The 12,644-nt window shown below is 40.6% G+C and overlaps 1 protein-coding gene across 8 annotated transcripts in view; it reads left to right on the forward strand.

Annotated features, from left to right (window-relative positions):
• The window catches only part of LOC135097977 (uncharacterized), a 170,153-nt gene extending 157,941 nt beyond the window's left edge, over positions 1–12,212 (forward strand). For 3 of the 8 annotated variants that reach the window (XR_010266398.1, XR_010266399.1, XM_064000137.1), the window contains 2 exons: positions 4,357–4,495; positions 7,246–8,111. Coding sequence is in view for 3 of the 8 variants with exons in the window: in XM_064000137.1 (XP_063856207.1) it covers positions 4,357–4,408 (52 nt within the window). In the remaining 5 variants the exon portion in view is untranslated. Of the gene's footprint in view, positions 1–4,356; positions 4,535–7,245; positions 10,203–10,550 lie in introns of those variants that run through there. The other 5 variants (XR_010266402.1, XR_010266401.1, XR_010266400.1 and 2 more) reach the window with 5 other exon arrangements.
• The last annotated feature ends 432 nt before the right edge of the window (positions 12,213–12,644 follow it).

A 12,644-nucleotide genomic window follows, 5' to 3' on the forward strand; every position in this document is an offset into this window, starting at 1 on the left:
TTGAATCATTCGTGACGGGGCAAGTTGAATCATGATTCAACTTGCCCCATTAGTAAATTTATTTCATTATTATAGTTAGACTATTCTTATGCATTCAACTCGTTTTATTTATTTCAGAAATGGTTCGGAACTACAAAAGAAAGACTGAACGTGGGTCAGCAACACCCCAACTAATGCAGGAGGCTGCTGAATTTGTTCGAAATAAGAATAAATCAGTGAGAGAGTCCACACAACTGTTTGGTGTCCACTACTCAACCTTACAAGGATTTATTCACAAAACCTCTGGCAACACTGCTAAAAACAATACACATGTAGGATATGCCAAACCAAGACAAGTATTTACATGTGAGCAGGAAGAAGAATTAGTATCCTATCTGAAAACAGCAGCAGCAATTTATTTTGGTCTTTCTCCGAGAGAAGTCAAGGAACTGGCTTTCAAATGCGCCAATGAAGCAAAGATAGAAATGCCTGATAATTGGCGCAATGATAAATATGCTGGAAAAGACTGGTTTTCAGGTTTCATGAAGCGACATGGACAAGAACTCTCAATTAGACAACCTGAAGCGACAAGTTTGTCCAGAGCTACAAGTTTCAACAAGCATAATGTAGAGTTATTTTTCTCCAAGCTTTCTTCTCTCATGGATAAGTATAAATTTGAACCTCAAGACATATGGAATGCTGATGAAAGTGGAGTGACAACTGTTCAGAAACCTCGTGCAGTGGTAGCAGTTAAGGGCACAAAGCAAGTTGGCTCTCTTACCTCAGCTGAGAGAGGACAACTTGTTACATTTTGTGTTGCTGTCAGTGCCATTGGAGGGTCTGTTCCTCCCATGTTGATATTTCCACGGAAAAACTACCATGATCATTTCATAAGGGATGGCCCAGAAGGATCAATTGGAGCCTGTCACCCTTCTGGATGGATGACACAGGATAACTTCTTACTGTTTATGAAGCATTTCATTAAGCATACAAAAGCAACTGTCGAGAAACCTATCTTGCTGTTGCTAGATAATCACCAATCTCATGTTAACTATGATGTTATCACATTATGCAAGGAAAATGGAGTGGTTTTGCTGTCATTTCCTCCACACTACTCCCACAAGTTGCAGCCCTTAGATAGGTCAGTTTATGGATCTTTCAAGCGTTACCTGAGTTCAGCTCAGAATGACTGGTTACGGAGTAATCCTGGAAAAAGAATGACCATTTACGACATTCCTTCTCAAGTAAAAAAAGCTTTTCTGAGAGCTTCAACTCCCATTAACATCACGAGTGGCTTTAAAGTCAGCGGCATCAGTCCTTTGAATACAAATATCTTTGATGACTGGGAGTTTGCTCCCTCTTCAGTAACGGATCGCCCAGTGAGGCAGCAATGTGAACAGGATGCGGCCAGAGCAATGCAAGATGTCTCAGAGGTTTCAAAATCGGTAGATGAACATTGGTTTTCTTCCACTTCTGCATCAATGGAACCCCATCCTTCCTCTTCTACAGCCAGTGAACCCCTTCCTTCCACTTCAACTGCAGTAGGACCACAACCAGCAGTAGCTTCTTTCATTACTGATCAAGTTGAAACTGCAAATGTTGGTGAGTCTTCCCTTTGCCCAGAAAAAATCATGCCACATCCAAAAGCAACACCTCGGAAAAAGAAATGTAATACAGGCAGAAAAGCACGTAAAAGTGCCATATTAACAGACACACCTGAAAGAAATGCTCTGTTTGCTGAAGCCATTAAGAAAAAAAACAAAAAGAATGATGTCAAAGAAAAGAAAGCCACCAAGAAAAGGAAGCAGGAGTTTTTACACAAAGTTCGATCCAAAAAACCTGTTGAAAAGTACGACATATCCAGCTCAGACGACGAAGACTGGTATTGTCTGATTTGTGTAGAACCATATTCCAATAGCAGGCCCCGGGAGAAATGGATTCAATGTAGTACATGCAGAGGATGGTCTCATGAGGAATGTTTGGGAACAGATGGAGGTATAATTTTATATTATATTTGTCATAACTGTGAATCTGATGATGAATAAATTTAAGGTTCATCGGTTCAGTTTATATTGGATTTCTATTTTCTTATCATTTAAAGAAACTCTCAAAAGTTATAGTTTGTTTATGATGCAACTTGCCCCTCATATTGATGCAACTTGCCCCGCAGATGGGGTAAGTTGCATCAAATATTTTTTTAGATATATATCAAAATTAAGTATATAAGAAATGATTTTCATTAATATCTACGCATGTGAACTTGATGATGAGGTCTAGCATATTTATATACGACAACTGAATTTCACTTGAATGAATTATACACAATTCTGTAGAAGGAAATGTAAAATTTGATGCAACTATCCCCGCTCTCCCCTAGTCGATATTTTTTGGTTTGGGATTAGATGAGAAACATTTTTGGGATGGTTTAAGATGTTTCAGGACAAAGGGTTAGAAGAGGGTGACGGAAGGTTTGTGTGTGTTTTGGAGTTTGGTTAGGGTTTGGTGAGTGCAGTCAGGAACCTTCCAGCCATCCATCACTCACGGGACACTGGCACTGTGGATGGATGGGCACCAATGAGAGTTTGGTCCACTTGTGTTAAGGCGATTTGTGGCAGCGGACCTGAAACGAGAGAGAGAGAGAGAGAGAGAGAGAGAGAGAGAGAGAGAGAGAGAGAGAGAGAGAGAGAGAGAGAGAGAGAGAGAAAGTTTACGTTATAACTGATCCGTGGAGGCGTGTCAGACTCTCTCTCTCTCTCTCTCTCTCTCTCTCTCTCTCTCTCTCTCTCTCTCTCTCTCTCTCTCTCTCTCTCTCTCTCTCTCTCTCTCTCTCTCTCTCTCTCTCATGTACACTTACAACTGACGACACAACAACTAACAACACACACACACACACACACACACACACACACACACACACACACACACACACACACACACACACACACACACACACACGTTCCATAACTCATCAAAAGTGTGTGGTTAACTTAGCGTGCCTCGCCTTTCACGGCTTGGTTTGCTTGGCCTGGCTTGCTTGGCCTGGCCTGCTTGGCCTGGCTTGCTTGGCCTGGCTTGGCTTGCTTGGCTTGGCTTGCTTAGCATGGCTTGGCAGTTATAAATCCACTCTTCAGTCATTCATGCTCATGTTCTCCACGTTCTACTCATGCAAAATTCAGTCATATATTTAAACTCATGTCATTCACGCTTCGGTATTTCACATTGCAGCCATAGATAGACAGATAGATAGATAGTCACAATCCTGCCAGTCATTCCAGTACCCCTTCTTTCACCACCCTCCAGCCTCCCCCATCCTCGCCACTCTCGGACCTTGTTTATCTCTCTCTCTCTCTCTCTCTCTCTCTCTCTCTCTCTCTCTCTCGTTTTTTTTTCTCTTTTTCTCTCTCTCGTCTATTCAATTCTTCGTCAATCAATCATTCATCCCTTTCTCTGGTAAACTCTGGAACTCCCTGCCTGCTTCTGTATTTCCACCTTCCTATGACTTGAATTCCTTCAAGAGGGAGGTTTCAAGACACTTATCCACCACTTTTTGACCACTGCTTTGACCCTTTTATGGGACTGGCATTTCAGTGGGAATTTTTTTTCATTAGATTTTTGTTGCCCTTGGCCAGTATCCTTCCTACCTAAAAAAAAAAAAAAAAAAAAAATTCAAGTCTTGTCTGTTCTTTCTTTTCGTTTAACCCTCTCATTACTTATGGCATCGTTTTCCTTCCTCTTTCTTCCTTCCTTCCTTTTTGTATATATTTGATTTCCTTTCTTCGTTTTCTACCTTTCCGTTATTTCGTTTTTTTTTTTTCATCCTTCCTGCCTTCCTTTCTTTCATTTGATTTCTCCCGTTTTCTTTTCCTTCTCTTCCTTTCCCTCTCCTTTTGTTCATACCTTCCTTTCTTGTTTTATTCTCCGTTTTCCTTTTATTTATTTATATATTTATTCATTTATTTTTGGTGGGGGAGGCTTTGTTTTTATTTATTCCTTTCTTTTCTCCCACGTTCCTTCCTTCCCTCCTTTCTGCCTCCCTCCCTCCCTCCCTCTCTCACCGGGCCTGCATCCTTGCATTTTACAGCCTACATCCACTTTACAGGATTGCTCAGTGTGCCTTGTCACAAACAGCCTCGGAAGAACCAAAATACAAGTAAGATATGTTGTTTGTTCTTCATTTGTATTTCTTTGTGAGTGATCTAACCCCTTGCTCTTATAGTACTGTTTGTTCTTCATTTTATGATCGATTTCAACCTCTTGTCGTTATCTTTTACTTCTTGTGTTTCCTTTGTATCCCTCCGAGTGGCCATGTCTATTGGTGTTCGTTCTTCCTTCGTGTTCCTGCAGGAGTGACCTAACCCTCACCTCTCTCTTCCTCAGCTGTGACACAAGGAGCAGCTGTCTCAGCGGAGAGACGGTGGACGGCGGATGAATACTTCGGCTCCCGCGCCTTCTTCCGCATCATGTCCGACCCGCCGATCCTGGTGGTGGGCGGCGTGCGTCAGAGGAGTTGAAAAATGTATGGGACTCGCTGCTGTGCTCTGCGTGTAGCTGTGAGGTGAAGTACAGACGGCTGCATTGTCTCAGCCTCGGAGGTGCCACTTGCTCAAATTACGAATGGTTTAATCTTATTTTTTGAAGGCTGTGGAATATTACAGTATCTTATAATAAGACAAATGGTATTAAAAGGCATGTCATTTACCGATAAGCATTACACGACAACATTATTGCGGTGATTAAAAGTACACCTGTAAAATGCTGCGTAGCATCATCACTCAGCTGTTTTCAAGGTCACTTGGACTCGGTCCCCCGGCTCCTTTGCTTTGATGATGCCACGTAGCATTTTACAGGAGTACTTTTAATCATCGCAATAATGTTGTCATGTAATGCTTATCGGTAAATTACATGTTTTTTGATACCATTTGTCTTGTTATAAGATACTGCAACATTTCACAGCCTGAAAAAAAATAAGATTAAACCACTCGTAATTTGAGCAAGTGGCACCTCCGAGGCTGCGACAACGCAACCGTGTGTCCGTCATGTCACAGAGCACACCCGAGAGTCCCGTACATTTTCAACTCCTCTGAAGGGTAAACAAAGCCTTAAAATGCATATGTGTATAGAACATTCTCTACTTACAATTACACGTTCTTTCACCTTTTTAAGTATTTGCAGAAACTCACGTTACACCCTGTATAAGAAATTGTAAGGTGGCGGACAAGCTGTCTCAATATATCAACCACGGGAACAATAGACACCTGTAATCGCTTCACTCAGGGCGTCCAATCCCTTATGCTTTCGGATACAATACTTTACATTCTTCACTTGTAAAATCCATTACCTTTTAAGCCTCACACACACACACACACACACACACACACACACACACACACACACACCTTCCCTCAAAATCACTTCATATTTCACCTTTTTTTTTCCCACAATGCATTTTAATCTTTCCTGTTCACTAATTAAGCTCCTTTGTGCACCTTATGAATTAATTCGAGCGTTTCATTATAAGTTACAGGAGAGAAGCAAGTGATATTTCTTATTGATTCGGTTTCATATGGAAGGGAAGGGATAGGAGGTAAAAAAGGGTTATTGTGATAGGTAAGGTAAAAAGGGTTATTTTTTTTATTAAAGTTGTTAACTTGCCTGTGAAAAGTGTGTGTGTGTGTGTGTAATATGTTTTCCTCTCTCTCTCTCTCTCTCTCTCTCTCTCTCTCTCTCTCTCTCTCAACGAAAGATAAGAGCGATAGTAAGCAGAAAGAGAAAACTGTTGTAAGGAGAGAGAGAGAGAGAGAGAGAGAGAGAGAGAGAGAGAGAGAGAGAGAGAGAGAGAGAGAGAGAGAAAGAAAGAAAGAAAATGGCGTCAACCACTAACACAAAATTAAATTCCTGACCAGATCTCTCTCTCTCTCTCTCTCTCTCTCTCTCTCTCTCTCTAATCCTCATGATCCATCCCTGCTGCACCTAATCACAATGTAATGCCCTATTGTTTGGTTTGTTTTCCCTAAGTGTTCCCCTCCTCACTCCATTTTCCCCTTTTTTCCCTCTTCTTCATTTTTCCTTTTGTCTTTATTCGTATTTTTCCTTTATTTTTCCCATTTTCCTCTTGTTTCGCCATTTTTTCTCTTATTCTCTCCCTCATCCCTTTTTTCATTATTTTTTCCTTTTCCTTTTTCACTATTTCCCCTTTCTCCCAATCCTCTGTGTGTATGTGTGTGTTTGTGTGTGTGTGTGTGTGTGTGTGTGTGTGTGTGTGTGTGTGTGTGCTGCTGGCTCGTGATTGGCTGGATAGGGATGGCTTGGTGTGGCTTGGTGTGGATGCACTGGATTGGTTTGTGGATGGCTATTATTATTATTTGTTTGTATTTTGTTTGTTTACTTATTTATTTATTTTTTTATTATTTGTTTGTGTATGAGAGAGAGAGAGAGAGAGAGAGAGAGAGAGAGAGAGAGAGAGAGAGAGAGATTGATTTAAGAAGACCACATAAAATTTCTCTCTCTCTCTCTTTCAATATTTAAGCTTCATTATCTTTCACCATAGTATTTAAAAATATACGTACGACTTTGTTGGTTTGTGTATTGGCGTTCAGATTAATTTGCTTTACTTAGTCTTCATTTATTTATTTATTTTGTGTTGGTGTATATAATTTTTTTCAGTGTTTATTGATGAGATTATATTTTTTCATAGTGTGTTTATTTAGTCACTTTTTGTTGTAGGTTAATTCAAAGTTGAGCATTTTGACTCACATTTGACACTCACACTTGACTCACCATACTCATCAAGTTGTGTCCTGTATTTTTGTGTAAGCCTCATATTTTGAATCTAATATACTCTTCACTTGTACACACACATTGTGAGCCTCACTACATTCACGCAGGCCGCAAGAAAATTAGGCTTGTCGATTTTGGTTTCATTCTTTATTGTAGACACTGTACAAGATTGCAACACTTGTGTATGTAATGGTGTGTGTGTGTGTGTGTGTGTGTACAAGATTGCAACATTTGTGTATGTAATGGTGTGTGTGTGTGTGTGTGTGGAGACAATTGTTGGTGAGGGTGTTGGTGAGGGACTGTGGGGAGTCACTGTGGGTTTGTAAACATACTGTGGGGGACATACTGTAGGACTGTGGAGAGAGAGAGAGAGAGAGAGAGAGAGAGAGAGAGAGAGAGAGAGAGAGAGAGAGACTTGCAACCATATGGGGAGAGGTGTTATTCACTGTTCTTCATCGCAAAAGTATTGTTCATAGTTGTTCATTGCAGGTGAGGGAAGACACAGTATGTTGAGGGAAGGCAGCTGCACTAGTGACAGCAGCAGCAGAGCCCCACCACTGCTGCTGCTCCTCTCCTCTTCCCAGCACAGCAGCACACAGGACACATTTCCATCATCTTTAAATCCCGGACACTTGTGCCTTGGTGATAATCTCACAGCAGCAAACCCTACATTGCTCAGGTCAACTTCCAGCTAGAATCATAATATCTGGAGTTATTTTTCCACAAAGAAGGATTCAAAATATCCCCCCCAAAAAATAAGATATTTTTAGAAATGAAAATCCACTCGAATTTTCTGCCTGAAGCTCTCGTTAAAATGACTCCCTCTTGAATCTTGTGTCCGACTCCAACTGTGTCCAAGAGAATGGATCTCCAGTTTGTAGTGAGACTTCCGAGCCGCCCAGACCTGTGAAGGCGAGCAGTCTGTCAGATAATGAGAGTAGACAACATAAGCAACATAATGAGAGACAAAGTCACAATAATAGAGATAAAATGAAGGCACTCAAGTATTAATGAGAAAACAAAACAGAATAATAAGCAAAGTAAAATAATGAGACAATAAGGCCAGTCAACAAATAATAGTGAATTTACTGTAGGAAGGGTCTGCTGTACTACTTAATGACCATTCAAGTCTACTTGTTAAAGATGTGTTTACACTTTGAAGTGTCATTTTCTTGTACTATGATACATTTTTTACTATTTTCTTCCACCTGCCTTAATTAACATTGAGTAGAGTCTCACTAATACAACTTGAATATTACTCAGCCGGCAGTCTTTGCCATGGTGGAGTGTGACACTGAATCAGTACTGACATTTTATCATTTACATTTCATTACTTTGATTACTCAACAAAATACTGCATTGTTTTTTGTAATCTGCTGACTGGTGAAGGGACAACGTGTGCTCCTCAACACTTGGTTCTTGCCACGTGCCGCAGCAGACTGACAGCTTCCAGTGGGCCTGTCTGAGGTAATGCACCACACAACATTAGGAATAGGAACAATTATTTCACTAAAACTTTAATTACCTGCACTAAAAACTTTCAATGAGTTTATGTACTTTGTGAATTTAGGAATCTGGAACAATGATTGCACTTATTTAACTACCTGCACTAAAGTGTTTGCTTTAGTTATGGTGTTGACAGTAAGTATAAATACTTTAAGGGGCGTGACCTCCGCCGCATTGCTTCAGCAGCCTTCAAGTCCCGGCAATGAAACGGTTCGTGTGAGGAAGACTGCTTCTGGTGCTCCTGGTGGAAATTGTTACTAGTGTGTAAGTATGTGGTAAATATCTGTGGAAACCAAAGGATGTTTTCACTCGTACCAAACGTTATGGTCATGGAGATACCTCTCTTCCTGCACACAAAACAACTACAACCACCTAATTATTACACACACACTCCTATACCAGCCTCGGAGTCCCCATCTGGTAACGACCCTAAATGTCTTGACACCCCTCTCAGTTTTTCTTCTTAAACTTCTACAGATTGAACGCGAATGTTGCAGAACACTGCCTCTCCTCTATTAAGCTTCATCATCCTTTCCTCAATGAAACCCTGGTGTCTGAGGCAACTGACAGTAGCCCCTTTTCAGTTTCCTCTTACTTTCTCTATCCAAAGCTGGATGTTGTGTTTATGTGCGCAATGAAATTAACCTGCTTTCGTGCCCACGCTCTTGAATCTTTTGGGTTTTCCACCACCTGGCTACGACAACAGAGTCCCTTTCATACTAAATTTATCTGTGTTGTATACCTTTCACCTAACTCCTCTGACTGTAAGAAATTCTTTGACTATTTAACTTCCAAAGTGGAGCACATTCTAACTCTCTTCCCTTTTGCAGGGATCTCCATTCTTGGAGACTTCAATGTTCACCACCAGCTTTGGCTTTCCTCTCCCTTCACTGACCATCCTGGTGAACTAACCTTTAAATTTGCTATCCTCCATGACCTAGAGCAATTGGTGCAACACTCTAATCGTATTCCTGACCGTCTTAGAGATATGCCCAACATTCTTGACCTTTTCCTGACCTCTAATCCTTCTGCTTATTCTGTTACCCTCTCTTCTCTGTTGGGCTCTCCGATCACATCTAGTATCTGTATCTTGTCCTATCACTCCAATCCCTCCTCAGGATCCCCTAAGCGAAGGTGCCTCTGGCGTGTTGGCTATGCTAGTTGGGGGAACCTGAGGAGGTATTTTGCTGATTTTCCTTGGAATGACTACTGCGTCCGTGACGGAGACCGCCCTGTGTGCCGAGTGCATAAGAGGTGATAGTGTCTGGCATGGAGGCGTACATTCCTCACTCTTTTTCTCGACCTAAACCTCCAAAACTTGGTTTAACATAGCTAGTTCTCGTGCTATACATGAGAGAGATGTGTCCCACCAAAGGTGCTTAAGCCTTCCATCACCAGAATCTCATGCACTTTACATTTCTGCCCGGAACCATGCCAAGTCTGTTCTCCAACTAGCCAAAAACTCCTTCATTAATAGTGTCAAAACCTTTCAAGATCTAAGTCCTCCCGTGACTTCTGCCACTTAACCCAAAAACATCTATAATAACTTTGATTCTTCTTTTGATTCTTCTTTCCCTCCTTTATTTCAACCAGATGGCACCACTGCTATCACATCTATCTCTAAAGCTGAACTCTTTGCTCAATCCTTTGCTACAAACTCTACCTTGGACGATTCAAGGTTTGTTCCTCTCTCTCCTCCACTAGCGTAGACAAGACTGTCAGTATACAATGGACATGACACACTGAGGCAGCTGGTACTGCTTTGGCTCTAAATGTTATAATAATACTCTGCCACTTTGTTGACGAGTGACAATACAACCTCTCGTTCCTCAGACTGTTCTTTTCACGTAACAGCTTCAAACCAAATCCTGAAATACTGAACCAACATGAACCACCTCTGCTATCAAGTAGTCAGCACTGTGAAGGGCTGTACAGTTCCTTACCTCGCTAAATAATAATACTTTCTGATCCAATCTGTCTCTGTCTGTCTGTCTGCTGCCATGGCTTGACCTGCTCTTCTTTCATCTGTAGCTTCCATTCTGTCTGCCGTCTCCCTGCATCCTCTTGTCCACCACACCATCCTCCCTTGTGTGTTTGCTGCCACTGTCTATCTAGAAAAAAATGTTTTCTGCCAAACCTTGAACTAGTACAACATGAACCACCTGTGGTCTAATCTTTCTCCAGCATTTCTTCTGTCCACTGTCAGTGTCTGAACCAGTCACCTAACACACCATCCTTCCTGCCACGGTCATCCCTCTCTGATGCTCTTCTCTTTCTCCCTCTCTCAGCGTGGTGGCAGCACGGGCCTCGGCACTCCCTGGCACCACGGCAGGTGTCAGTGAGGCAGGCAGGTGTTGGTTCAAGTCCTGGCAGTGTCACTTCGCTGCTGTATTGTTTGGTGCAGCGGAAAATGCTACGTTTTTCATCACTTAGTGTAGAGTCTATTTTTGCTTGACGTTATTTGTGTTGGTAAGGCATTTCCACTATATAGTGGTAGATATTCTGGGAAATAAGGAATTAGCAATACTAAGACATGCTTGAACAACACTCACCAGTGTGGAAGACTTGTCAGGCAGTGGCTGTAGTGGCTTCACTTGAACCACGACCATGTTCTCCTCAACCCTTGGAAAGAGAACAATTCATCTGAAATGGAGATACAAAGATATTGGGGAAAATTTAAGAGAGAGACGCTGCAAAGTGTAGCTGACAGTGTGCGTGTCGTTATCAAGAGGAGGGGCTCTAAAATGAAACAGTAGGACACTCGTGAAGACATTCATACTATCTTTTCTCAAGGGAAGAGTGTGTCGTGTGTGTTAACAACGTCAGGCGCGGACATTTTTTGCATCAAGGGTGATGTACGATCCGGACATGAAAAAAGTTTTTTCTTTTATAATTTTCTAATTTTTTTCTGCTTCTTTTGATATATGTAACGTTTTGATAAGAACTAAAAAAATCCCCATATGTAAAGAGGTCTTCTGTTATGAAATTCCCACGGTTTCGCCCGCTGCGAGACATGTCACACAAGTTTTTTTTACATTTTTTTTTCTCTTTTCATATATTTTTCTGACATACCCGTTCTTCTTCACTCTCCCATGAATATCTACGGTTCTCTTGCTGCATACAATATTAGAAAGCACGAAATTCTAGGTCTAACTATTTTCTCAAATTGATATACGAAAAAAAAATCATATAATTATTTTTTTTTTCGTAAATCTAGCAAATAGTTAATGTATCTGCATTAGATATCTTTTGCATTAATATTTTATTTACTTTCAAACAATTAAACACTGGTTTTTACTTAGAAATATGGCGAAATATAACAAAAATTGTTTTCACCCGCCTTCTCCCCTCCCACCCGGTAATTAAGGGTGAAATCATGAATAGCTTTAGGCCTTATACACAAAACCAATCGGAGTAACTAAAACTATGTCTGCTTTTTCAACATATTCTGATGTATATATCGCGTGAATTTCAAGTCCCTGGCTGCAATAGGTGAATTAGTCACCCCTTAAACTTTATGACATAATATCTCAAAATGGCGGATTTTAGCATATAAAAATGATCTGCTCCGTTTTTATTGGTGTTACAGACAGATGGGCTATTGCGGCTTATCAAACTGTGATAGGCGAATAAAGTCTGCTGTCGTCGTTTTTGTTTGGAGTTAATTTTGATTTTTGACAAATATTTCAAAGTTTTTTTTTTTTTTTACTTTTCATCGAAAAAAAATCGTACAATAAAAGAAAAAAGATAGCAGACTTTGTTCTCCTATCCTTCCTGATCAAAATACTTTTTAAATAAATGAGGGAGGAGATACGAGTTGAACACAGGCAATTTAACAAGGGATTAGCGATCCTTCAACCACCCTCAAGTGTATGAATAAAGGTGATTAGTTACTTTGATGTGGAAAGACTGTAATTTGTAAAGATGAGAATAAATGAGAATAAATTATTTCTGTGACCTTGTGTCCAGCCAATGTTTGTAGATGTTAAGGTGAAACCACGAGGTGAGGTGACATTAGTATTGTCAAGTGTCTTCGTAAGGTACTCACACCAAAGTTTTCATTTGCTTCAATCAATCAAGGTCTGGTGATAAAAAAGGCACTGCATCCTGTGCACTCTACCCTGTGTCCTGTGCACTCTAGCCTGTGCACGCCTTCCTTTCACTCTGGAATGCACACCTTTATATATTGTGCTGCATTCACACTCATTTTTCAATAAAAATAAATAAATAAATAGTAATCAACAAAAAGCAAAAAGTGACTTATAAGAAAATAAATAAAAACACAGGTGTAAAGTACTCTTCTCCGTTAACCTCCAAGATAACCACATCAACTGGTCTTCAGGAAAAAAAATAAAAGATGAACAATGTTTATCACTCACGTG

The sequence above is a fragment of the Scylla paramamosain genome, unplaced genomic scaffold (genome assembly GCF_035594125.1).
Source record: "Scylla paramamosain isolate STU-SP2022 unplaced genomic scaffold, ASM3559412v1 Contig39, whole genome shotgun sequence".
NCBI lineage: Eukaryota > Metazoa > Arthropoda > Malacostraca > Decapoda > Portunidae > Scylla > Scylla paramamosain.